This window comes from Diabrotica undecimpunctata, chromosome 11 (assembly GCF_040954645.1).
Source record: "Diabrotica undecimpunctata isolate CICGRU chromosome 11, icDiaUnde3, whole genome shotgun sequence".
Classification (NCBI taxonomy): Eukaryota; Metazoa; Arthropoda; class Insecta; order Coleoptera; family Chrysomelidae; genus Diabrotica; species Diabrotica undecimpunctata.
The window spans coordinates 7,347,434-7,375,165 of NC_092813.1; the positions used below are offsets into that span (position 1 = coordinate 7,347,434).

The 27,732-nt window shown below is 36.0% G+C and overlaps 3 protein-coding genes across 3 annotated transcripts in view; 1 reads left to right on the plus strand and 2 right to left on the minus strand.

The window, feature by feature from the left end:
• LOC140452974 (zwei Ig domain protein zig-8-like) overlaps window positions 1–3,991 on the plus strand; it is a 28,338-nt gene extending 24,347 nt beyond the window's left edge. Inside the window, exons 4-5 of the mRNA XM_072547287.1 lie at window positions 887–1,055; window positions 3,596–3,991. Of these exons, the coding sequence (XP_072403388.1) occupies window positions 887–1,055; window positions 3,596–3,738 (312 nt within the window). The 3' untranslated portion in view covers window positions 3,739–3,991. The remainder of the gene's footprint in view (window positions 1–886; window positions 1,056–3,595) is intronic.
• An 11,353-nt stretch (window positions 3,992–15,344) lies between these two features.
• On the minus strand, window positions 15,345–17,354 carry LOC140452624 (uncharacterized). The gene has a single exon (XM_072546945.1). It carries the CDS (start codon window positions 17,352–17,354, stop codon window positions 15,345–15,347), a length of 2,010 nt encoding a protein of 669 aa, XP_072403046.1.
• An 81-nt stretch (window positions 17,355–17,435) lies between these two features.
• Window positions 17,436–20,252, minus strand: LOC140452625 (uncharacterized). The gene is made up of 2 exons (XM_072546946.1): window positions 19,801–20,252; window positions 17,436–19,746 (listed from the first exon to the last, which is right to left on the minus strand). The coding sequence occupies exons 1-2, from the start codon at window positions 20,250–20,252 to the stop codon at window positions 17,436–17,438; spliced, it is 2,763 nt and encodes a 920-aa protein (XP_072403047.1).
• Between the last annotated feature and the right edge of the window lie 7,480 nt (window positions 20,253–27,732).

A 27,732-nucleotide genomic window follows, 5' to 3' on the forward strand; every position in this document is an offset into this window, starting at 1 on the left:
ACCCAAAAGCCACGCCAGCTCCAATAGGTCCAGACGTTAATTGCCTTAGGCTTTATCCCATCTAGGTATGGGGTCTTGCAGGTTTTAAGGGCCCCTAACGCTTCAGCGAGTTCGTCTAAGAAGAAGGGTTCAGCTTGCTAAGCAGACGTATCCCTACGTATTTCATACCATTCGCCAGACGCCTAACTCCCGTGTTACCTTCCAGCTCGTCGCACGTCTCCAGCATTATTTTTTCTAGAGTGAATTAGCCTATTTAGTACCCTCTCCTACGCATGATATTCATTTTCCATTCGCAGCACCTCATCAGCATTTACTCTACGTCTCCTTGCACGCTGTACCCTGCAACGTAGAGTGTACCCACATTCTGACCTAGAATTCGCAATCTCTGCATTCAACCAGTAAGGCATTATTCTTTCCCTTTGTGGGTCTACCTTACTGGCCCTCATAGCACCTTTTATAACTTGTTCTAGCCCTATATTCTAACTATGTTCTGATCCTATATTCGGCAATATTAAAGCTTTTACCTCAAAAATTTGTTTTGATATTATTTGGAGTGTAAACTGATATAATATAGAGATTAGTGTTTTCCTCAGTGAAGGTGGTTTTTAGGATTCTGTGGCCAATATATTCGACATCTTTTATGCCGTTTTCAAATATCTCTTATAGTAAAAGACTCCTGAGCTTGCATAAATTTTTTGTCCTTTCCGCTGTAAGTGAGGGAGACATTTTGGTAGTTTAATGTTCAGTAAAATACCTTTTTAGACTTTTAAGACTGCTTTTTTATTCTAACCCAGTCGGAGGGGCATACAGATACACCACAATCAGCGCTCCCCCATCATATCCTGCAATCAGCTATAAACAACTAGTAATCTTATTTGTTTAACAGGTTATCAGCTATGATTCCAGCCGTGGTGGAGTAACCGTGATCACCGAAAAAGGCGATGTGACTACAAGTTTCTTACTAATCCAGAATGCTGATATATCGGATTCTGGAAAATATTCCTGCAGCCCTTCAAATGCTGACGTCGCAAGTATACGAGTATTTGTATTAAATGGTAAGTTTTTAATTTTCTCACATTAAATATTTTTAACAAAATTCTTACTTATTTCACAACACAACAGTATCATTGAAAAATAAACTACAGAAAATGGTCCGAATATGGACCTTCTTTTTTGCTTTATTGGATAACATCAATTTTTTACCAATTTCTTTATATTTTTGTGCAGACCTTCTAGAAAACTTGCACAAAACATGCACTATGTGTCTTTGTTTTCTGGTATGTTACCTATTTTTTCTCAATCATCGTCTTCGTCAGCTGGAACAAAATCTTCATCTTCTTCTGAATTGCTTTCAAGTTTCTTCTATTTTTTCCAGACTTTTTGTTTGCTAATTTAGAAGTACCAACGACCTTCCTTTCTCCTTTTCCTTTTTCTGCTGCTTTTGTAGCTGCTTTTTCCAATGGAAATCTCTAACTCTTGTTTTTGATCTTTCTGCTTCGGATGGCTGTTTTCGTTTTAATAGCTCTCAAAGGTGTATGGTGTAAACCTTCTTTTTAGTAGCTGGCAGTTTGTTTCCATTTTGCGCCATCCTGTTGCTCTCATTTGCGGTCTCCCATTTTTTGTTTGTGGTTCTACGACTACAATACCCTGCATAAGTACCTTAGTCCATATCTTACGTGTTTGCCGTAAAGTAGGGGTTCGCAACCGCTGGTGCGCGTATGACTGGTGGTCGTACTCTACTTTTACTTCTTTCAAGAAAGAAAATAAATGTATGACAAGCTTTGTCACTACTGATACTAACTTAATAACCGAGTCCTACCTTGCTAATTCAGGATTGTAAAAGATGAAAAGCCTCGTACAATAAATGAGACTCTTCTACTACCGTCCGTTGTAGATAAGGTTATAGATGTGTTAGGAGAAAAATAAGTCAGAGAAATTTAAAAAGTACATGGCGCAGCTAGTTGTATTTGTATGATTTTATTATCATGAATAAGTTGTGGTTTTTGTTCTGCAGACCACTTAAATCATTCACTACAGCGGAACTCATTTTTAACCTGATTGATAAGTATGTGCTCAAAATAGGCATTCCTTGAACAAAGTGTATGGGTTTAGACATAGATGGAGCAAAATCTATGTCAGGAAAAATGATGAGAGTAGCAGCAAAAGTATATAAAGTTGCTCTTGAACACCAAAGTGCACAAGTTTTACCAGATGCTGTGAAAGTTATTTTCATAAAGTCCATGGGCTTTAATTTAAAATTATTTTCCTTGATGTATGATATGGAGGCAGGTTCAAAACTCCTCTCTTGCACACAGACGTCAGATGGTTATCTGGTGTGAAAATTTTTACTATTCTCTTGGAAATCAGGTCAGAAGTTTTAATGCTTTTAACTGAAAAAAATAGTGTCATACTTATTCTGCGATGAAAAATGATTGTCAAGATTGGAATATCTAGCTGACTTTTTGATAGACACAACACACTGAACATGAGTCTTTAGGGAGCAAATACCCTTCACAGCCAATGACAAAGTAACTCTTTCAAGAAAAATTCGGTCATTTTATGTTCACAAATACTTGAGAAGATTGTCTCAGAATTTCCTACATTGTCATGATTTTTTAATGAAAGTGACATGACCCTAAAGGCAGATGTTTATATCATTATGTACTTGGAATGTCTTCAAGAAAATGTGGTTAATTTTTAATTTTTCTCACTTTTCCCTTAAAGTCTCCAATAATGTATACTGGCCCCATTTATGTAATTTTCTTCAAGATATTTTCTATCTTATTGCAAATGTCGTCAATGTCTTCATCTGAGGTATCTGTCGTGAGAATGAATACTAAAATAACATCGAAATTTTGTTGTTATTTTTATTGTTTCATACGGCCTGATATATTTCGATATTTATTAGTATGGCTACTCTACTAGATCCAGTGTTATCAGATGCTGATAGTTAAATAGAGTGGTTTTTTGTTTTAAAATATCCTTGATCTCTCGAGTGTGTTTCCCTTCTACATGAAGTTTTACAGTTTGGAGAAGATCTGTGACATTCCTTGTCCCTATATTTATTGATTTTCTGCTTTGAAGCTTCTGTGTTTCGCTTTCTTTTCCAAACGCACATTTCGCACGAGCGACCTGGTTGCTGGCGCACTCCCTCCTCTATTCTTTTTGTTTTACGGTATTAGTTTGGAGTGTACTTTTGGGAAAATAATCAAGTAGTTCTCCTTGCCTGCCTGATCTTAGTGTCACAGCTAGTCGAATCATATTATGGTATTTCATGTACGTATCTGTTATCAAGCCAACAGCAAAAATCATTCCATTGTAGCCTTGAATCAGTATCGACATACCATATGCCAGCGGGTACTTACTTGGATATAACTTCTCCGCACCTCTCCTATATATCAGGACCATTCTCTATCAGCCATTGGAATCATCATTCTAAAAATAAGCTTCAAGATGTAGTGTACAACATATATCCAGTGTGTCAAAATTACAGTATGAGAATAGATACAAAAAATGCAATATTAATTGTTAAAACTACATACTAAATTATTACCAGCGTGTATACAAATCACTACCTAATGTATTTTTCTTCTAGGTGAAATGCCAGCTGCAATGCAAACAGGTTCAGATGGATTGTCCAATAGCTCATTCAACATTTTCGCCCTCATAATAGTTTCTTACTTATACACATCCTACTATTTTAGCAACCTTGACCTAAACCAAGCGACGTGGAGGTAGCTATATTTTGGAAGTACGAATTTGTAAACTATTTGGTAGTGGTCTAAGTGTTAGTTAAGTCATTGTTAATGTCATCTATTTTTTTGGAATGTCTCTTAGGAAATAAAATAATATTACTGGGTATATTTTAGTGGGGATTCTTGTTAACAGGGTAAACGTTTTTGTACGTAAATACATTTGACTAATTTTAAAATATTCTTATTTAAGATTATAAATTGATCATTAAGAGAATGATTATGATCTAGAAGGTAAAGTGTAGAATCGCAGAATCGGGTTTTCTATTATTTAAAGCTTATGTTCTGTTATACGTTTGAAAGATTCTACCAGTTTGACCGATGTAATTTTTTGAGCAGTCACCTGTAAGTTTGTATTACTGTGTAAGTGCTTTTTCTTTTTAATCTTGTTGTTATTGTTTGTACATATATCTCTACAGGGTGTCACAAAATTATTGGTCATAAATTATACAACAATTTATGACCAATCTTTAACACGATAAGATACCAGTAATGTACACTACCAATACAATCTACAAAATATCGTGTACCATACATTTATATTGTATATTTAACAATATTTTACTTCATAGATGATGTATTAAGAATATTTTAGAAATACTCATTTTGCTGTATAAACAACTACATTTTGTTGTTGAGGGACCTTCTGTACGAAAGTTTTGTATGTCATTGTATCGAAATTTCTATCGATAATTTTCAGTGAAATCTATGTATCAACTTAAAGTATGTGATGAACTCAAATTAATATGTAATAAATGTTAATTGTTAATATTTAAGATATTTATATATAAGTACATGTATATACACTCAGATACACTCAAACGCAACGTAGAAATTTAAAGTATTTTAATTTTTTTATTTTTAGCCCTGTTTTGATGGTTTTTTAGCACACTGTGTATACATTTATCAATTTTAATTTGGTATAGTCAGTTTTTTGATAAAACTTTATATTTGACTTATTGTACGGGGATAATTAAAACGTGGTTTTATTATCCTAACTTTGCAACATCCTGTGGCATAATTTCGTTTGCGAATTTTCGTAAAACATTATTTTTCGGTTGCAACCATGTCTCCTAAGTATTATGTTTTTTTGTTTCATGTCAAAATCTGCCTTGGTTCGTTTTTTAGAGCCAAATGAATTTGCCATCCACAATTTAGGACTTTTTTAACTATGATTATTTTGTAATACGACGAGGTGGCTTTGGTGACATTATGTCATATTGACATTTACGTTTTGTTTACCTATGATTGATCAGGTTCTTAGTGTTGAAGATTGTGTGAAAGCCGTGGCTCTGGTTGAAGATGGGCGAAATTATGAATATGTGGCTAGAGTACTACACACTCATGGCTCTACCATCCAAAGGGTAGTGGAACGTTTTATACGAACTGAAACAAACAAAAAGCGGGAAGTGGCAGGAAGCGCAAAACTACCGCATTAGATGATCGTTTGATACGAGTCAACGCTTTGTGGGATCGTCATTTAACAGCGGAGCAAACAGGAAATCAGCTTCAAGAGGTTCGAGGCAATAATGTAAGTGTATTTACAATTCGTCGAAGATTACATGAATTTTTTTTGCAAATTTGCAGACCAGCAATTGGGTCCAAATTACTTCCACGGCACAGAGTGGCTAGACTACAATTTTCCGAGGAACATTTACATTGGAATTTAGGACAATGGAGTTATGTTTTTTTTATGTATGAGTCGAGATACTGTCTTCACTCATCAGATGGGAAAGAACGAGTATGGCGTCAAACTGGAGAAAAATTTGCGGAGTGCGGTTTCAGTCCCCGCGTTAGCCATGGAGGGGGTTCGGTGATGGTATGGGCAGGAATCTCCCGAGATTCACACACTGAATTAATATTTATTGAGGGTTCGTTGACTGCACACCGGTATATTTAGGAAATTTTAGCAAAACACGTAGTACCCTTTTCTCAGTATATAGGCGATGATTTTCTATTAATGCGCGACCCCACTCTACAATGTGTGTCCCGCAATATTTAGACGAAGTTGGTATAAATAAAATGAACTGGAAAGCATGTTCGCCAGATCTGAACCCAATAGAGCACGTTTGGACATGCTTAGTAGAAATATTAGAGGTCGCGAAGTCACACTAGCCTCAATCAACGAACTTCGCTTGGCTCTAGAAGAGGAATGGCAAAACATCCAGTAAGATGATATTCGCAACCTTATAGACAGCATGAGCTGACGTGTGTGGGCAGTTATAGAGGCTAGAGGAGCCCATACAAAAGTATTAAGTTATTTTTTAGTAGTTTTCTTTGTTATTTGCGTACTTAGGTTAGGTTACATTTAAGTTATTTTTTTTATGTTTTGTTATTGTTATCATTGTTCATTAAAACCAAAAGATCATGTCGTTGCTTTTAATCATTATTTAAATACAGTGCTTCTGGGACGTCGATATGACATTTCTTCGATATCAGTCACCAAAGCCCCCATCGTGGTATTACAAATTAATACAAAAGATAATGGTAATAAGAGGAAACGTTGTAAATTGTGGGTTGCAAAGTCATTTCGCTCCTAAAAATGAACCAATCCATATTTTTACATGAAATAAAAAACATAATACTTAAAAGACATGATTGCAACTGAAAAACAAGGTTTTATGAAAATCAGCTAACGGAATTATTCCACACGATGTTTCAAAGTTCGGATAAAAAACCACCTTTCTATTAACCCTGTATAATAAGTCAAATAAAAAATTTTATTAAAAAACTCACTATACTAAATTAAAATTTATAAAATTTTACACAGTGCGCTAAAAAAAATCATCAAAATAGGGCTAAAAATGAAAAAACTGAAATACTTTGAATTTGACCAAAATTTTCTCCGTTGCGTTTTTTTTGCATGTGAGTATATATGTAAACATCGGAAAAGTCTAGGGATATTTTTATAACATAATAAAATTAACAAAAATAAATTCGTGTAGTCGTTTAATTTTAATTGAGTTTATGCAGTTGCTCATCCTGTAGTTTTTGTAAGTAAAATAAAACGGCAAAAGTGATAACGAAGACTTGACGTTTCTTACAGGAGAGGAAAAAACTATAGCTTTTATACTGCAGTAGAGATTCTGCTAGTTTCGATTTTTTTCGTGCTATTAAGTTCTTGTTTAGTTAGTGCATTGAAAATATCGTTTTTTAATATGGAAGGACGTCATTTAACTTTGGACGAGATTAATATAGCAGTAGGCATTCTTCAATCTGACATGCGGCAAACTAATGTAGCTGAGCAAGTGGGAGTCTTCCAAGAAGTGTTATAAGTCGATTGTGGTGGTGTTGTTGTGACACTAAAAAATCCAGCCGAAGGTGATTCAGGACGTGAGCGCGCTATAACTACACCTTAAGACCGATTTTTGGTGATAAATGCTAGAAGACAACCAACAATTACAGTACCTGAATTGGTTAGCGAGTTGTAGCGGGCATACCAGGTCACCATAGGCCGTTATACTGTAAGAAATCGTCTCTATGAAGCCGATCTCCACAGTCGAAGGCCATTAAGATGTCTACCTATCTTTAGAGGCAATCGTGCTATAAGATTAGAGTCATGTCAAGAATATCAAAACTAGGATGCAAATGATTGAGCTACAGTTTTATTTTCCGACGAATCTAGATTTAGATTTCATCCAGATTCTCGTCGAGTAAGAATGTGGAGATGCTCTGTAAATGTAGAAAGCTTAAAACATACCCGGTAAGTTTACATATACAGAGGTGATACAATAATGGTATGATATGTAATAATAATCGGTGGCAGAACGGACCTCGTTTTTCCATACCGATTCTTTACAGCTCAGCAGTACCTCTACACCATTCTTTAACCTATAGTTCGTCTGTTTGCTGGTGCTGTTGATCAAACTTCCACCTGATGCATGATAATGCTCGTCCACATATCGCATGCTTAGTGACAGACTGTCTTGTCAACGAAAGTGTTGATGAATTCCACCTACCTGAATTCCACCGACCTACACGGTCGTGTACATTCTTCAACGAAGAATTGTTGCACATATGGACATATGTGTTATATAAGAATGGACAAACCGACCGCAATAGGATATCGACAATATCATTTTGTCTATGAACCACAGAGGAAGAGCCGCAATAAACCAGGGAGGACGCTATACTTTGTGTTCATTTTGATTTTTTTTTATTACGACCATATTTTGTAATGAACTTTTTTTAAATTTTACTTAAAGGCATTCTGACTATTGTTGATATTTCAACAAATTTCGTTGTTTATTTATGCAAAATAATTAAAGAAGAAATTACTTCTCTTTCTAAAAATATCCCTTGACTTTTCCGATGTATATATATATATATATATATATATATATATATATATATATATATATATATATATATATGTATATATATATATATATATATGTGTGTGTGTGTGTGTGTGAAAAAAAAATGTTTGCCTAATTTTCTTTTGGGAATTATGGTCAATAATAAACACTGGTAATAAATGTCACTCAAAATATTCATAATATTACATTTTTTTGACACGTAACATAAATTCAACATTTGACATAAAACATTGTAAAAAGTAAAATGCGCATGATTATATTAAGAAACACGTGTCATATCTGATGAAATTCATGACAGTTGTTGCAGTAATTTGTTGATAAAAACGCTTTCGTTAGATTAGTTTTATTTCGCGTTTTTACTCACTAACTCCAACATCAACGTAGGTGGTTTAGATCTACCTAAAAAAAGACTGGTGACTTCAGTACTAAGAGTACTAGTAAGACTTCAACTATGGGAAAAAGTACAAATGAAAGGCACTCGTATATCTTTAAGCGGACAAAAGTTTATAAGAGTAGACCATTTCAAATATTTAGGATCAATAGTTACAGAAGGAAATAACAACAATGATGAGATAACAGCGAGAATTTCAATTAGAAATAAATCCTTCTACAACCTACCGACTGTTATAAAGTCAAAATTAGTATCTATTAACTTAAAAATATAATATACACAATAGTTGTGAGACTTCAATAGCAGGTTCACTTTGACTAGTGAAAAATAAGGACATCTCCTTAAATGGGAAAAAAAATTTAAGAAAAATATATGGACCTATACAGGAGAATGGTTAATGGCATATAAGAATGAAAGAAAATTTAATAGGCCGACTATCATAAAAGAAATATTAAGTAAACGACTGCATTGGTTGGAACACGTAGAAAGGATGGATGAAAAAATACAAAAACAGATATATAGGCCTAGAAATAGATGAATTGATGGTATTAATCAGGAATCAACAGAACTAGGAATAGGAGAAAAGGAAATACAAGCAAAGGAAAGGAAAACATGGTCAACTATAGTCAAAGAAGCAAAATGACACTGGAATGATCTCCTCAAAGAAGACAAACTAGGAAGTAGCATTAAATATAAAATGTTGGACTTTTTAAGGAGTTATGCGTGCGGCTGTACCATGTAAAACTTCAGAGCCTAGAAACCCCAACGGGCGACCATGGCCCTCCATGATGTGTCAGTGATCACAGATGATGACGATGAAACACTGCAGTGAATACAGAACAATATCATTAATAAATCATGTTCTCAATTTATTCTTGAAAATAATACATAGTCATATAAATAAAAAACTGGAAGAATGTATGGATATGATCTTAATGTGCATGAGCATGATGCGTTACTTTTGAAAAAGCATTTGACAAAGTAAGACATGAAAAATTAGTCAAAATTCTAAAGCCAAAAAACGTACTTATCTCTTATCTCTATGGGTGACGTATGTCACTCAAGCCACAAATGGAGGATAAAAGGTCTATTGATGAATAAAAATAAAATAAATTTTAAACTCGAAAAAAATCTGGTATTTGTTTACAGCTAAAATAATAAAAAACTACACATTTTTTTTAACAACAAAAAAACCTCAATCAAATTTTAGTACCTCCTGTACCTAAACTTGTCGGTTACCTTTTAGAATTCCTGTCCTCACGAAAACTTAATTGGGCTATTGATTATGTTCAAAAAAATAGGGCCAAAAGGAACTGCAACGTTAAAAGGGTTTTATTATTTCATATGGTCAATGGACTCCCTAACATGAAAAAACCGCGGAGTACTACCATTTAAAGGGAAGCGTTTTTGTAATTCTATGCAGTTTTCCTACATACATATCTACACAACAGTTATTCGGAATTAAATTTCTTATCGAAATGTCACCTGTTACAGTCAATAATAATTTTCTTTTACAAAAATACATTCAAAAAATAAAGCAAAAAAAAAACAGGAACACACGAGATGTTTCTTTTTTTGTCCCATAGCTATTTTCTACAGGGGTATAGGTACAGGCATTGCTTTACAGAAAAAAAACTTTTATCCTTCCTCTTTAAAATGATGTTTTGTAAAAGTATTTAGAATTTACAGTATTCTAGATACCATTTTTTAAAATTCCCCACTTACACCATGATTTGGCCATTTTCCTTATTTTTTAAGAAAAACTTACCACTCAAGGGGGTATATAATCAATAGCCTATATATTATGTAACCAATCCCATTTTAAAAAATAGTCTTTACTTTGAAACTTTTTTGCATCCTTTGTAGATACATAATTAAAAAAAGAAAAAGTTTTTGCAAACTTAGTCAATTATATTGTATATATTGGTTGCTAACCAAAATACCCAAAAGCAAATTTAATATATATATATATATATATATATATATATATATATATATATATATTATATGGGATATAGTTAATGTAGTTTATATTGAATGATGTTTAGATACAACGTCAATCACATTTTATACTTGTTACTTTCACTGATGGTAAAACTGAAAGTGTTGTAAGTATATAAATAAGTACTTTCCTCGGGGTTTAATGAAAAAAATACTCTAGTATTAAGATATTTATATATATGAAATCTAACAGGATTCACGCACACAGATACAAAACGTGTTTGTGGTGCTCTAACTGTAGGTTAACGTCTGAAGCTACCACCTGAACTATAAATTTGATAAAAATAGTCGAAAACTCATTTGATTCTTTAATTGATCAATCTTAAACCTAACCTAAAAATTGGAGAGCGAAATAGTCCATTATTATCAAGAAGATAATTATTATTTTAATATTCTAAAGGTGGGTCCACATATGCTCTGAATACCGTCTCGGACCACGTCGCGTTCTTAAATGTGGACGGAGTCATGCAACCGCGTACCGTACCTTGACGCGTCAACGACGTACATCGAAGCGTTGCACTGGCTGTCGGTAAAATGCCTTCGCATCAAAAGAAACGTGAGCGCGATGATATACACCGTGAATATGAATTCATGTCTGGACTTGCTTGCGAATCTTCTATCGAATTTCCAGTATTCCAGTCATTTCAGTCTGTTATTTTGAAGGTGGTTCAAAATTAAGTGTATCAAAATGGAATGGACGGAAGAAAATAGTCCCAAGCCAATGATTCCAATACAATTTCTTCAACTATATTCTCTATAGATATGCCAAGTTTGGACTTGAATTATATCAGGGCTTAACATAATTATAAATTAAATTCGAATAAGAATAAATGAGGCGTATAACTATCTGAATGTTTTCAATCCTTGGAATATAGCTCTACATACTTCCGGAATTATTACACTTATAGATTATTTCGAGATTTTAAAAAGGTATTGTAAACTAGTGAAAGAATCTCCAGTCGCCTAAAAACGGATCGTGACAGCCAACCGTTCTTGAACAGAGAGAGCTTTTCTCCATTTTGTATCTTTTCGACCTACTTTTGGACCCACTAATCTGATCAAAAATTTAAAGTCAGAAGGCGACATCCTTGTGAAATTTTTATATAATCCACTGATCAACTAAAATTTCAAATTAAAAAAATAAGTGATTGTCACCATATTTCTCCCTACTTTTATACATTTGTGTTCGCCACCACCTTTTACGAGTATTTTTTGTAATTAGAGTGTTCCTTATATTAACTGATGCATAAGAAGTAGGCTACTGCTGCAATCTCTACCTTGTAGATGCGGATTCAACTCAATTACTGATGGAACGCCAAAATGTTTGGTACGAAGTACGGAACGGTGTTCGATTCGTTACTTATTTCAATGTCCCCTGTAACAACGTCGCAAACTTCTGTTGATCGCGTCGATGTACATGTTCGAGACGGTATTCCGAGCATATGTGGACTCACCTTAACACACATGTTTACGTTTCTCTGAACACTATGTGAACGATACGTTGATTGGTTAATAGAAATTAAAATATGAAATATTGCAAATTAATTGCAATTACCACATGTTTTTTGACATCGACTACCGCCAATCGGCAAGTTACAACAAGATATGTATGTAATATATAGATTAAACGTACCTCGAAAATAAATTGACCAATTGAATCTTACTAAGTCTCATTCGATTTGTAATTAAAAGGGTTAAAATATAATTAATTTTGCATAAAAAAGAATGTTCACAAAAGTTATTTAAAAAAAATGGAGTAAAATTGACATTTTTGGACTTTCAATCGTTAATTTTGCATAAACTATTGAGTCAAATTTAATGGAACATAACTCAAATTAAAGCTTTTTATATTCACTTTCATGTTGTACTCATTTTGCATAAAAATGTGGATTTGATAGAATAAAAATAAAAATAATAAAAACATGGTTTTTTGCACCTTAAAAGTGCCATAAAAAAATTATAACCAACAGTTGCAAACACTTGAAGGTTACTCCAGGCATTGGCCTTCATAACGCTGTTCTGGTTTCAAAAAATCACTAATTAATGCATGTTTTTTCTCTACAGCTTGGGCTAAAATAGTAACAGTTACATTTATTATCATGTATAATATTTATTAAGTATATGCCCTGACTAATACAGATACTGACAAAGTTAAGTAGATAAAATTGATGGTGGCAGCTTCTGGCTGATCTAATATCTAACAAATTGGATCTAAAAACTTTTATGATTGTACAAATTTTATTAAGGCTTCGCAGTGGAAGGTAAATAAGAGGATATCGGATATAGGGTGGACATAAGAGCAGTTCGGATACAAGAAAACACCTGCCGGAGTATGTGGCATGTGTCTCATTAAATGTTGCACCTGCTGTTTTGTGCATAATTAATGTCGCACCTGTTTATGTGTACCTGGTTTATTAAATGATGCACCTGTTGTTTGTGCATATAGGGGCTTATTAAATGTCGCAGCTGTTTTTTTTGCATACCTCATTAATTTAGTGTGTGGTTAGCAGGTGCATTGCGTACACCTGTCCTCATTAATTTAAATACAGTGCACCTAATTATGCACACCTGTCCTATTATACTCTCCCATTGGTTATCGGTGGGTACGATATGGAGTATTTAAGAGATAGTAGTTAATTAACGCTCATCAGTTTTGTTTTTACCTTCGAGATGAACCAATGAAAGTGTGGTAAAACCTTTTCACGCGTATACAACCTACGCGTAGTTGTGTGTCAACTTACGTCACAACGACTAACTTGATGACGGTATAGATTATTCTTAAAAGTAAAACTCTTTCCGCATTTATTACACAAATACGAGCTTGAGCGATCGTTGTTGAATTCATTCATATTATGGCGACGTAAGTTGTATACGCGTGAAAAGATTTTACCACACTTGCATTGGTTTATCTCGAAGGTTCTGTATATGTATCTGTAGAGTAGGGAGGGCGAGTTAAGTTCCACAGCATTTAGGCCACAATTGACCCATTGTGCATCCTTCCCACAGAGCTGTTGCCCTTAGCTCATTGTCCATCCTGCCATTTCTAGGAAGGTGGACAAGTCACCAGGAGACATCTCACTTATGTGGGCAGGACTCGCCGAACGCGAGTTCGGCGAGTTCGGCATGCTCTAGAGTTTCGTTTTTTCTCCCTCACACTTTCTACATAGAGGTTTGTCTGCTAGCCTCAGTGTGTGGAGGTGTTTGCTGAGTTGACAATGACCCGTTAAAAAACCAACTGTCAAGCGTAGGTTTTTTCTAGTCATTTCCAAGTACTTCTTTGATGCTGACTATTTAAGGTTACTTAGTGTTACCATGGCAAGTTTACATCCTTGCCCTTCTTCCGATCTTTTTACAGTTTGCACATGGGTGCGACATTTGACAATTTCCGCTATTATTGTAGTTGACCAACCAAAAAAATCCCCAGGTCCTAAGCGTTTTAGGCCTCCCGCCTTTCTAGCCAATTGGTCAGTAATGCGGTTGCCTTTATTCCTATTGTGTCCTTCCACCTCAGGATGATGGTATTACCATCCGAAGCTTGAGTTAGTGACTCGTGACACTCCATTAGTAACCGTGATATGACACGTGGTCTATTCCAGGGTAATAGCGCTTGTCTGCTATCTGTGCAGATTATTATAGTTTTCCCTGCTATACCTTTTTGGGTTATCTCTTTTGCGGGCAGCTATGGAGATACCAGCCAGTTCTGTGTGAACTACACTGGCATTTTTGCCCCTACCCCACTTTATACTTAGGTTGAGTGATCTCGAGTATATCTCGCATCCTGAGCTTTCTTCCATTTTGAAGCCATCGGTGTATATGCAATAGGCATTTGCCACGTTTGTCTCCCTATACTGTCTTGTTTCGATTTCGTAGGGTTTGTTAAAGACAAAATTTGGTTCAATTGAGTCGCGCCTGCCTGTAGCAGTGGTAGCGCATCCAGCTCTTCCTGCCAGAAACTAGTTCTCAATTGTCCCATTCCTACATCAAGGTTTGCACCAGCTGAGCGTAGTCGCATCATTGTCACTAGCGCCACCTCTTTGACATATATATCTAGAGGCGTGATGCCAATGATTAACTCCATTGTAGCAGTTGGTGTTGTTTTCATGGCACCTGTTATATTTATGCAAGCCATCCGCTGAATATGGTTTAGTTTGTTAATCGCTGTTGCCTGTAACGCTTTTGGTACCCAAGCAATGGCTCTGAAGTTAGCATTGGCCTAATGACAGTGTAGACCCAGGCGATCACCCTGGTCGAAAGGCCCCAGGTCGTTCGTCGACACTGCTGTTTGTTTTTGTTCTTTTTCTTAGATATGATCTGATGATTTATCTCTCCGTAATGTGAAAAATTCTTATAATAAAATTATACAAAATGAATTTCAAGATCTGACTTTTTATTCTCGCTTGACACACACAGATATGATACAGATAAATTATTAGTTGCTATTGGCAACCTTGACATTTCCCCTTTTTAATAATTATGCAGCCACTATATTGAACATGCCCCCCACCTTGAAAGGATCGCTTTCAATTTAACAGGTAAGCAAGTAAATGAGGAAATGCATTACATGCAATAAAAAATAAACAAATACATCTTCAATAGTTATTATAAACTTTTAAGTTTAAAAATCAAACAAATGTTCTTTAACTAAGACGCATTAACAGTTCTAGAACTTAAGACGTGATTGCACCTTCACTTTGATCACTAGGAACCGGAAGTGGACAAATGTTTGTAACAGCTCGCTTTATAAGTCCTTTTGAAGTTCTTATGGTAACCACTCGTGTAACTCCATCAGCGCCGGGATGCAAAACTTCTACGCGCCCAAGACACCAGTTTAAAGGAGGTAAATTTCTTTCTTTGATGAGGACGAGTGTGTCAGTCTGAATTTTAGATTGGTTGACTTTCCATTTCTTCCGTTCTTGCAATTCGGAGATGTATTTCAGAGACCAACGTTTCCAAAAAATGATGGCGAAGTTGCTGCAACTGCTGGAATCTAGACAAACTGGTAATGGATGAGTTTGATAGATTTATTTCTGGAACGGAATCCATGGGTCTTCCAATGAGGAAGTGAGCTGGTGTCAAAGGCAAAAGATCAGAAGGGTTAGAAGACAAGGCACTCAAAGGACGAGAATTTAATACTCCTTCAATCTGAGTTAGTAATGTAACAAATCTTTCATAATCTAATTTCGTATCTGTCATAACTCGTTTGAGGTTAGCCTTCACCGATTTGACTCCAGCCTCCCAGAGACCGCCAAAATGAGGAGAATGAGCCGGTATGAACTTCCAATTTATATCAGATTTAGCACACATATCAGGGAATTTATTACCATTGGTTTTCAAAAATTTACCCAATTCCAACAAAGAATTGTTGGCACCCACAAATGTGGTTCCGTTATCACTCATCATCTGACATGGTTTGCCCCTTCTAGCTATAAATCGTTTTATTGCCGCCATAAAGGCTTCGGTGGAAAGATCCGTTACCACCTCTAAATGAATGGCCTTTGTCGATAGGCAAACAAATAAACTAATATAACCTTTATATGAAGAAGCACCCCTATGACGACTAGTTCTGAGGGCAAATGGACCAGCATAATCAACTCCTGTAACAGCAAATGGAAATGAGGGGGTGACTCTTGATTGGGGAAGATCTCCCATGATGGGATTAACTTGATCGGGATTGAAGCGAAAGCAACGCAAGCATTCGCGAACCGTTCTCCTAGCCAATAATTTTCCATGTAAAGGCCAATATTTCTCACGCACGTGAGCTAGGAGATGTTGAGGTCCTGCATGGCACAGCTTGAAATGCTCTTGACGGAAAAATAGAATAGTAAACTTATGATTAGATTGAATTAGAATAGGATGTTTCTTTTGATAAGAAAAGTTTGAATTACTTAATCTACCACCGACCCTGAGTAATCCTTCTGGATCTAAAAAGGGATTAAGTGATAAGATTCTGCTTTTAAAAGAAACTGCATTACCTCTTCTTAAGCACTGAATCTCAGATGAGAAACCTTCAGCTTGTACCAACTTAACTAGAGTAAGGGTAGAATTGTTAATCTCCTGTGTGGTTAAATGCCCCAAAACACGAGTGGCCTTGTTCTTTCGTTGAGAATTGTAGTAGAAACGCAAAGAGTAAGCCACTGACCTTACCAAGGTTGAAAAACTCGAATATTTTTCAAAATCAAATAATGGAGTAGACGAAACTATCATAAATTGGTTGCTAATAGTTTTAAACTCTGGAAGTTTTTCTTTATCAAAAGATACTTGAACTGGCCAAGTTTCAGGAGAATCTAGCAAGAATGACGGGCCGTGCCACCAAAATAAACAAGAGCTTAGAACCTGAGGTTCAATTCCTCGAGAAAGTAAATCAGCAGGGTTACAATCCGTAGGTACATGTCTCCAATTTTCGGGATCTGTGTTGGACTGAATTTCTGAAACACGATTACCAACGAAAGTTTTTAGTACATGTGACGAAGTTTTTATCCAGCCCAAGGTAATGGTTGAGTCAGACCACAGAAAAATCTTATTGAACTGAATATTCAAAGAAGTAGTAACCATTTTAGAAAGACGTGATAAGATCAAAGCTCCGCTAAGTTCCAGGCGAGGTACGCTCAGCTTCTTTACAGGTGCTACTTTGCTTTTAGCACAAAGTAAATTTATAAAAATGTTACCCTTTTTATCAACACTGCGAATATATATGGCTGCGCCATAAGCAACTTCGCTTGCGTCACAGAATCCGTGCATTTCAATAAGAACAGAATTAGGGAGAACTACATTTCTTTGAATTTGCAATTTATTCAACTCATGCAACTGATCTCTGAAAGATAACCACTCAGACTGAATATGCAATGGCACTTCTTCATCCCAGTCTAACTTCTCTAACCAAAGGAGTTGCATAAGGATTTTGACTTTAATGATTGATGGACTTAAGAGACCTAAAGGGTCAAATATTAGAGCAATACCAGAAAGTATTGATCTTTAAGTGATAATTTTGGGAGTAACATTTGAATCAATAGAATAGGACAATGAATCTAAACTAGGGCACCATTGTAACCCAAGTGTCTTTGTGTTTTCATTGGCACCAAAAAGGAAGGGAGTGTCTAATGAAATAGATTCCTGGATGGACTTAAGAAATGAAGGATTACAATTAAGGATTAAGTCCTCTAACGAATCAGAACCAGTTAACAAGTCGTCAACATAGAAGTCTTCAGCTATGATTTTAGAAGCTTGAGGGAATGTATCAGAATGCTCTAATGATAGCTGATAGAGACATCTAGTGGCTAGATAACTACTTGACGTAGAGCCATAAGTAACTGTATTTAATTCATATGAATGAAGAGGATCTTTCGGATGATTTCTCCATAAGATTCTTTGGAGACACCGTTGAGTATCATCAATAAGAATTTGACGGTACATTTTGGCAATGTCCGCAGATGCAACAAATGGATACCTTCTAAATCTCAACAGGATAGATATCAAATCATTCTGCATGACGGGACCTACCATCTGAAGATCGTTGAGCGAATGACCAGATGATGACGGACAGGAACCATCGAACACTACTCTGAGTTTTGTAGTGAGACTGTCCTGCTTCATCACCCCGTGATGAGGAAAGTAATAACTATGTACTGGCAAAGTACAATCAGTAACTCTTGACATGTGGCCTAAAGACAAGTATTCCTCCATAAATGCAACATACTGCTCCTTCATGATAGGATCATTAAGAAGCCTTTTTTCTAAGCTATAGAACCTTCTTTGAGCTATTGATCTGGATTCTCCCAAAGAGTCAACCTGTGACTTAAAAGGAATGGACACAATGAACCGACCATCCAAATTTCTCCTAAAGGTTGATTTGAAGTGCTCCTCGCACAATAACTCTTCTGGAGACTGAAGTTTAGTACCTGAGCACTCCTCAATCTCCCAAAACCTAGAAAGGCAGTCAGTTTCGATATTGTGTGATAATCCACATATGGTAGATTGCTGACTATTCACCCTGGTATTTATTAAAGGACCAGAAATGATCCACCCTAATCTAGTTTTCTGAAGTATGGGTTTTTCAGGACCTAACTTAACCTGACCCACACATAGCAGGTCCCAAAAAATACTAGCACTGATCAGAATATTTACTTCCGAAGGAGTATGAAAATTTGGATCTGATAAACGAATATTTGCAGGTATGGGCAACGAAGATGCATCAATTTGACAAACTGGAAGTTGTCCACATATTTGTGGAATGATTAAACACTCTAGGGGGAAAGAATATATAGATTGTAAAGAGTTAATAACAATATTACATTTGTGATTTATTTTAGAAGAAACATGAGCGATACCCACTACAGAAATGTTAACCTGCTCCCTTGAAATACCCAGCAAATCAACTAAACTTGATGTGATAAAATTAGATTGAGCTCCACTATCTAAAAGAGCTCTACAATTATGAGCAACCCCTAAATGGTCACGAACTTGGACAACAACCGTTGATAGAAGGATTTGTTGATTTTGAGAAGTATTAGAAAGTGTCTGAGGGCTACTCTGAGAAGCAACTACTTGATCATTAAACTGAGACAATGGATTTAGTGGATTTTCAATAAATTTATGGAGAAGAGTATGATGTTTCTGGTTACATTTCTTACATTCGCCATATTTGCACGTAGCTTGTTGATGTCCAGAATGCAGACAATTCAAGCATAATTTAAATCTACGTACTTTATTGATACGGGCAGGAATGTCTAATGAATGAAATTGACTACAGTGAACCAGTTTGTGTTGCTGGTTGCATAAAGGACAAGAAAGAAAAGAAGATTTTGTACTTACAAGAGCCTTAGTACTGTTGTGTCTGAATTTGACATGATTATTGACAGAAGTCCCTTGAATATTGGGTTTATTTAGATTATATCTTTCTAGAGTATCTGCCTTCGTTTTTAGGAAATATATGAGGTCCGAAACTTGACTGACTTTACCATTGTTGGCCTTCTCCCATTCTTTCACAGATTCAGAATCTAATTTTTCCAAAAGAATATATTTGAGAAGGGCATCCCAATGTTCGACTGGTTGTTTTAATGCCTCCAAAGCTCTAAGATTGCTACAAAATGTATCAATTAAATTTCTGATTGAAAATGAACCTTCTTTATTGATTGCCTTTAAATTGAAGATGGCTTTAATATGGTTATGCAACAACAATTCCTTGTTAGAATATCTCTCAACCAAAAGATTCCATGTAACAGTAAAATTAGAAGCAGAGAGAGGTATAGAAGCAATGTCTCTCTCAGCAGAACCTGTTATGCATGCTCTTAAATAATGTAATTTTTGTATTTCAGATATACTATTATTTTTTATAACTAACGAATCAAATAAGTCATGAAAATCTAACCATTCTTCTATGTTGCCACTGAATTTTGGCAATTCAATAGAAGGAAGTTTTATATTGGAGGTTGTATATGTATGATTGGATGCAAAATGTTCACTAGTAGGACTAGATGTACTGGAGGCACTAGCTGAGGTTGTTGTCAACAGTTGTTTTGCCTTAATTATAACTGAATAAAATGATGTTTCGAACGTTTCTCTGTAATTTATTTCTTCCTCAGTTATTGCGTCCAGTAAACTTTCTATTTTTAATTGGGTTTCTTGATATTGAGTATGAATACTATTCGCGTTTTCGATGCGCAATTCAATTTCAGCGCGAGTTGGCTCATTCATCTCACCGTGGGTTGAGTCCCTATCAATGAATTTAATAAATGAGGTTAATCGCGCTTTAAGAGATGCTCTTATCTTTTTTAACGTAGGCAAATCCCCCATTTTAATTCAAATTTAAATGTTTTAACTATTATGTGTCAAAGTAAACTAACAATGAACAATAAATTTCAAGATTGAAGAAGTCTAAGTTAGGAAATTGAAATGAAAGGCAGATAAGTAAGGAACAAAAGCTCACTTCCCTGATTTTTGATGATTCGATGTCCCGTCCAGTGAAATCGTCAGTATGTGTTCAATCGGATTGTATACTTGACTTGAAGCCTGGGGCAAAGGAGCACTCGATGTATTTCTGCGACTGTCTCGTTCAACGTTGTCGGCTGATCTTGTAGATTGTATGGCGTGGAATAGCACAAATATCCGAAGCTCTAAGGACCAATGTTTGTTTTTGTTCTTTTTCTTAGATATGATCTGATGATTTATCTCTCCGTAATGTGAAAAATTCTTATAATAAAATTATACAAAATGAATTTCAAGATCTGACTTTTTATTCTCGCTTGACACACACAGATATGATACAGATAAATTATTAGTTGCTATTGGCAACCTTGACATTTCCCCTTTTTAATAATTATGCAGCCACTATATTGAACAACACTGCTTATAGGCAATATATGCTCTTTTAGCTCTACCATCTAAGTATGAGTTCCATGTTAACTTCCTGTCAAGGGTAATAGCAAGGTACTTCTCCTCGTCAGAAAAATTTAGACTGTAGTTTAGAATCCTTGGGGGTATTAAACCCGTGATTCTTCTTTTCCTGGTAAAGAGGACCATCTCGAAGGTTAAAAACAAAACTGATGTGCTTTAATTAACTACCACCTCTTATATACCCCATATCCCATCCACTGACAACTATGGAAGAGCATAATAGGGCAGGTGTGCATAATTAGGTGCTCTGTATTTAAATTAAAGAGAACAGGCGTACGCAATGCACCTGCTAACCAATTTAATTGTATCTAAAGGTATGCACATAATGACATGTGTGACATTTAATAAGCCCCTATATGCACAAAACAACAGATGCAACATTTAATGAGCCAGGTACATATTGACAGCTGCGACATTTAATAAGCCAAGTGCATAATGACGGGTGCCAGATACTTCGGCAGGTGTTTGCTTGTATCGGAACTGCTCTTATGCCTACCCAATATCCCATTTCCTCTTATTTACCTTATACTCTTCGCAAAAGATTTCTAGTTTTAAGCTTACAGTATTCCATCAGTATTAGTATTTATTACTAATTTAGATTTAAGTATATCATTTTAAAATCTCTTTAGATAATAAATTTTAGTGGGGCAGTGATTGTTGTAAAGTGACGATATGTGATAGAAATGTTTTATATGGACTTGTTTTTATTTAAGTTAGGTACAATTGACACTAGTTATAAAATATTTATAAAACAATAATGGCTTAGTCTAAATGGAAGTGTATAGTGTAATAAAGTATATATTAAATCCTTCTTAGAAGTATTATTTTTAAAATTATCTACCCTCTAAACGTTTTATAATAAATAAATGAATATTTTTGCAATCCAATAGTTCAGGAAAATAGCTAAAATAAGAGGAAATTCTAAAACTGTTATGTTATGGCATTTAAGTTAAATACTGTATTTTAAAAAGAAAAAACAAACCAGGCGACTACTAAAAGGGCACTACACAGTATCTTCATTATTAATGAATGTCTAGCGACATACGAGATATAGGAAATATGGATCAAAATCGATGTATTATAAGACAAATTTTGATTTATTGACTTAAAGAAGGCCTCTGGTCGAGATCAAAACAAACAACTGATCTAAACCTTACATGCGACACAGCAAATGAAAGGGGAGTATATATAACGAATACATTAAGATAGAAAAAACAAACCAGGCGACTACTAACAGGCACTACACAATAACTTCATTATTAATGAACGTATAGCGACATACGAGATATCATAGGGCACTACTGTAAGACAAATTTTGATTTATTGACTTAAAGATGGCCTTTAGCTAAGTACAAAATGAACAACTGTTCCAATCCTAACATGCGATATGCCAAATTTAAGGGGAAGATATGACAAATATATTAAGATAGAAAAAAACAAACAAGGCGACTACCAAAAGGACACTACACAGGATATTCATTATTAATGAACGTATAACAATATATGCGATATCATATTACGCTTATATTATAATAAATTTACTTTATTGACCTGAAAAAGGCCTTTGACTGAGTACAAAATAAACAACTAGCCAAATCCTAAAATATGACACATCAAATCAAACGACGTGAGATATATATTTATAGTACATATAATGTATAACGTAGTCGATCAACCGAACGACCGCTTATCTGAACTCCCGACAAAACGAGCATAACGATACCCTAATGCTGATAGGTCGTAACCCAATTTTAGAAAATTTTACAAGAGGCACAAAAAACTGTATAGCATAATTATAAAAGATTGCTTGTGTAATGTTTTCTTAAATAAATAATTATGTAATGGCTACTAAGTGAGTTTATTGTAAAAATATAAATTTGTTTAATTTTGATCAGGGTACTAAGGGATACGACATATTGTAACCAACGTCATGGCGGCTTACGAGTATATCGAACTCTTAGAAAATGTAGTGTAAGTTATTATAACTCAAGGTGTTCTCATAAAAGTGTGGTTTACGTCATTTTAAATCATAATCCTTATTTTTTTATTTTTAATAATTTCAAATAAAAACAGATACAAATGTGTGTTTACTTTAAATAAAATGTAGCAAACTAAGCGAATACCATTTAAACAACGTTACAGTTAACATTTTTAGGAATAATTAAAATAAAATAACTAAATAATAAGTTTAAATCTTGGCTTTCTTTTTTTGATTTTTGTTATTGTCTTTGGTGATTAAGTCTTCGTGAGGCAGGTAATACAGACTTTAGATCTTGAAGGTCCTTCCATTTCTTTGTGGTTATTTTTAATCTATTCGAATAAAGTTGATCGTAAACCATATCGTGATTGACGGTGTTCTTTCTCTGAGGAAGGAGTTCATATTTTTGATCATGGGCCACTTTGTATAATATATCCCCATTTGGTAGGTATTTTAAGCCTCTAACATCTGTTACCTTCAAATCTCCTTTTGATTTACCTGGACGAATTGAGCTGTAGCGAAAGTTTTTAGAGTCATTGTAGTTTAGAAAAAAAGTGTGGGTGAGATAGGATACTGTTACGATAAATTCTGACCCAAAACCGTAAATATATTTATTACTAATATTTTCATTCATTCACGTATTTTTTAGGTAATGCCTACCTGACACACGATGGGTCCCCCTTTGTAATAAAAACATAACAGTTCGAACCTTCTGGAGACAAGCCGATTTAACCATACCGGTTCTGAGAACAATTCGCCGCTCTGTCTAGAAGGCCTTTCAGCAAAACAGCGGTCTATGTTCGATGTGTTTCGAGAAACAACTGTTTTCATTCTCGAATAACAGGACTTTATATTTATAGAGGAATTTTGGTTATGGAGGGACAGTTAATAAAGAAGATTCGCGCTCGCGATATTATTGTTACGCTCGCCTACTAATAAATTATTGTATATGTAGTGATAAATAAACTTATATAAATTATCGTGCCTTTTAATAAATTAAAGTAGGAACAATATAATAAATTAGTAAAGACATTATAAATTAAAGACATAACAATTAATAAATTCACAACAAATGGTGCCAGAAGTGAGATCGAACATAAATTAGACTTATAATAATAATACAAGTGAATATAAAATAAATTGTGAAAATGACGACGATTTATGAGCTGACAGTGACTAATTTAAGAAGACATCTAGAAGACAGAGAATTAGCTTCTACCGGAAAAAAGGCTGAGTTAGTCCAACGACTAAAGAACGCTTTGCTAGAAGAAGGACTAGATCCAGAGACTTATATATTTGAAGACAAACATGATGCTGTCCTCTCGTCGATTTCGAAAGTTTCTTCTGATGTAGCCAAAGTTTCTGGTGATGTAGCCAAAGTTTCCGGCGACATCGCTTCGTTGGAAGACAAAGTTTCTAACGAGATTTCTTCGCTGGAAAGCAAAGTCTCTGCTAACATCTCTTCGGAAATCTCTAAAGTCACTTCTGAGATGTCTGCCCTGGACGATAAAATATCTTCATTAAAAAACCAAGTTGCTGCCGATATGTTAGCCTTCGAAGAAAAGATATGGAAAGAGATGGAAAAGAAGATGGAGGAAACAGGGACAGCAGAGAGAGGTAACAATCCGATTACAGTGGAGATAAAAGAAGACGAGACGAAATTTAAGTTGGAGACACGGCCGAAATTTGAAGGAAGTGGAGGTTCTATTCATGTTAAAGTCCCAACTTTCGACGGAAAATCATCATGGAACAACTACATGAAACAGTTCGAATCAGCCGCAAGAGCAAATGGATGGTCTGAAAAAGAAAAGGCTGTAAACCTGACTATCGCCCTTCGAGGAGATGCCTTAGATGTGCTTCAGACCATAGCCGTAGAGGAGACCGATGATTTCGAACAACTGAAGAAGAGGTTAAATATGCGATATGGCCACGAACATTTGGAGCATGTATATCAGTCACAGCTTAAAAATCGTAGACAGAAGAAAGATGAGGCTCTTCAAGAATATGAGGTAGATATTGCCAGATTAGTACGATATGCTTATCCAACAGCTCCCGAAGACATGATGGAAAAATTGGCCGTTCAAACGTTTATTGATGGTCTTCGTGATCATGAAATGCAGAGAACACTGCGACTAGCTCGTCACAAGACGCTGGTTGATGTCCTATCCGCCGCCCTCGAATACGAGTCAGCTACGCAGGCCTCTGGCGGGTACAGTAACGTTAGGACTGTAAAAGAGGAAGGAGATGAAGATAAACTTGACCAGCTCGTTAATATGATGAAAAGCATGACATACAAGAAAACGAAGACCATCAGATGCTGGAATTGTGGCGAAATAGGACACGTACGAAGCTCCTGTAAGCACCCTAGGTACGACGCAAATCAAGAAACTCACCACCAGGAAAACTAGAACGGGTCAGCCTTAGGGGGGCAGCTTCGACCCGGAACTTTTCCAAAGACCCTCTCATACTAATAGCTTCTTTGAAATGTCGTGAAGATAGTGTATATGTAGATGGAGACATAAATGGTAAAAAGCATACGTTGTTGGTGGATACCGGAGCGACCAGAACCATTATACGCCCGACAGTTATAAACAGCCGAAAGAAACTGTTACCAACGAGGTTGCGACTTCGGACCGCTACAGGTGAAAATGCCAACATTCATGGAGAAATCCAGGTACAATTGGGAATTGGAGCAGAAAAGTTTGTCCATACTGTTATAGTTGCTGACATCGAAGAGGATGTTATATTAGGAATGGACGTAATGAATATGCATGGATTCCAATTGGATTTTAAGAATAAGGTAATCAAAGTTGGCAACGAGGAAGTATTTCTCCATCCACATAATGACAACACTGTGCAAGCAGCCATTAAAGAAGATACAGTCGTGCCTGCGAGAAGCGAAACGATCATAGTAGCGCGGCTACAGGGAATTGTGGACGAAGGGAGACCTGTTATGATGGAGCCTTGGAACCACGACGATGAGGTTGGCCGTGGAATCATAATTGGACAGGAATTGGTGACTTCGGCTAAAGAAATTCCTGTGAGACTTATCAATGTCAATGACTACCCAGTGACCATCAAGAAAGAGACAAAGGTAGGAACTTGTGTACCTGTGACATCCATAATCCGTCAGGCGACAACATCTGATAATTCCAACGACAAATTCGACCAAATGGTTGCAGTTGCAGGACAGTCTCTAAATCAGATGGAGAAAAGGAAATTAAGGGAATTTCTTCGGCAGTATCGTGATATTTTCGTACCGAAAGGAGGAAAGACGGGAAGAACTACCGTTGTTAAGCATAAAATTGATACTGGTAATGCTAAGCCAATTCGTCAAACAGCTCGACGATTACCACAGGCGAAGAGAGAGGAAGCTGAAACGATTGTTCAGGAAATGAAAAAAGACGGGGTGATAGAACCTTCTACGAGTCCATGGGTCTCTCCGGTGGTCCTGGTTAAGAAGAAAGACGGAACGACGAGGTTCTGTGTGGATTACCGTTTGCTGAACAACGTTACCAAGAAAGATAGTTATCCTCTGCCTCGGATCGATGACACATTGGACACATTGGCTGGAAGTAAATTGTTTTCTACTTTAGATTTGAAGTCTGGATACTGGCAGGTAGAAATGGACCCAGTCGATAAAGAAAAGACAGCCTTCACCACAGGATCTGGGTTGTGGCAATTCAACGTTATGCCATTTGGACTTTGTAATGCTCCTGCGACATTTGAGAGGCTTATGGAAAATGTGTTGAGAGGGTTATCTTGGAAAACATGCCTGGTTTATTTAGATGACATAATCGTCTTGGGGGAGACATTCGAAGATCATTTGAGGAATTTAGAAAACGTTTTTAATCGACTTAAAGCTGCCCAATTGATGCTAAACCCCAAGAAGTGCCAGCTATTTCAAGGTAAAATCAATTATCTGGGTCATATAGTCAGTAAAGAAGGAGTGGCCGTGGATAAGGGAAAAATCGATTCCATTAAGGAATGGCCAAAACCAACTGACAAACATCAAGTGAGAAGTTTTCTTGGACTATGTACTTACTACCGGAGGTTTATTAAGAAGTTTGCAGATATCGCTAAGCCATTAACGCGACTTACAGAGGAAGCAAGAGAATACCGCTGGGATATAGACTGCCAAAATGCCTTTGAAACGTTGAAAAAGCATTTAATAACAGCACCAATTTTAGGGTATCCACTGCCAGAAGGAGAGTTCATCTTAGATACGGACGCAAGTAATGTGGGAATTGGAGGAGTGCTGTCTCAGATTTAAGGAGGACAGGAACGAGTTCTCGGATATTTTAGTAAAGTTCTTTCAAAACCTGAACGGAATTATTGCGTCACGAGAAGAGAACTTCTGGCAGTAGTGAAATCAGTAGAGCACTTCTATCAATACCTCTATGGCAGAAAGTTTCTAATCCGAACCGACCATGCCGCCCTTAAGTGGTTGATGCAGTTTAAGAATCCAGAGGGTCAGATAGCCAGGTGGATCGAACGACTCCAAGAATACGATTTTAAGATTGAGCACCGGGCCGGAGTTAGCCACAGAAACGCTGATTCTCTTTCCAGAAGGCCATGCCCAGCAGAGTGTTCCCACTGCAACAAAACGGAATCCAAGGAAGCAGCAGTGCTAAGAACGACGATTGTCAACGACGACTGGACGCCTACTAAGATAAGGGAAGAACAAGAGAGAGATCCAGTTATACAGAAAATCCGAAAATGGAAAGAGGAAAACCGTCGACCACCTTGGCAGGAAATATCAAACCTATGCTCAGTAGTTAAGACGTATTGGGCCCAGTGGGACTCATTTATCATCGAAGATGGCTTGCTCAAACGAGTCCTGGAAAATGATGACGGTTCGGAAAAGAGAAGACAGTTGGTGATCCCAAAGAGCAGAATAGC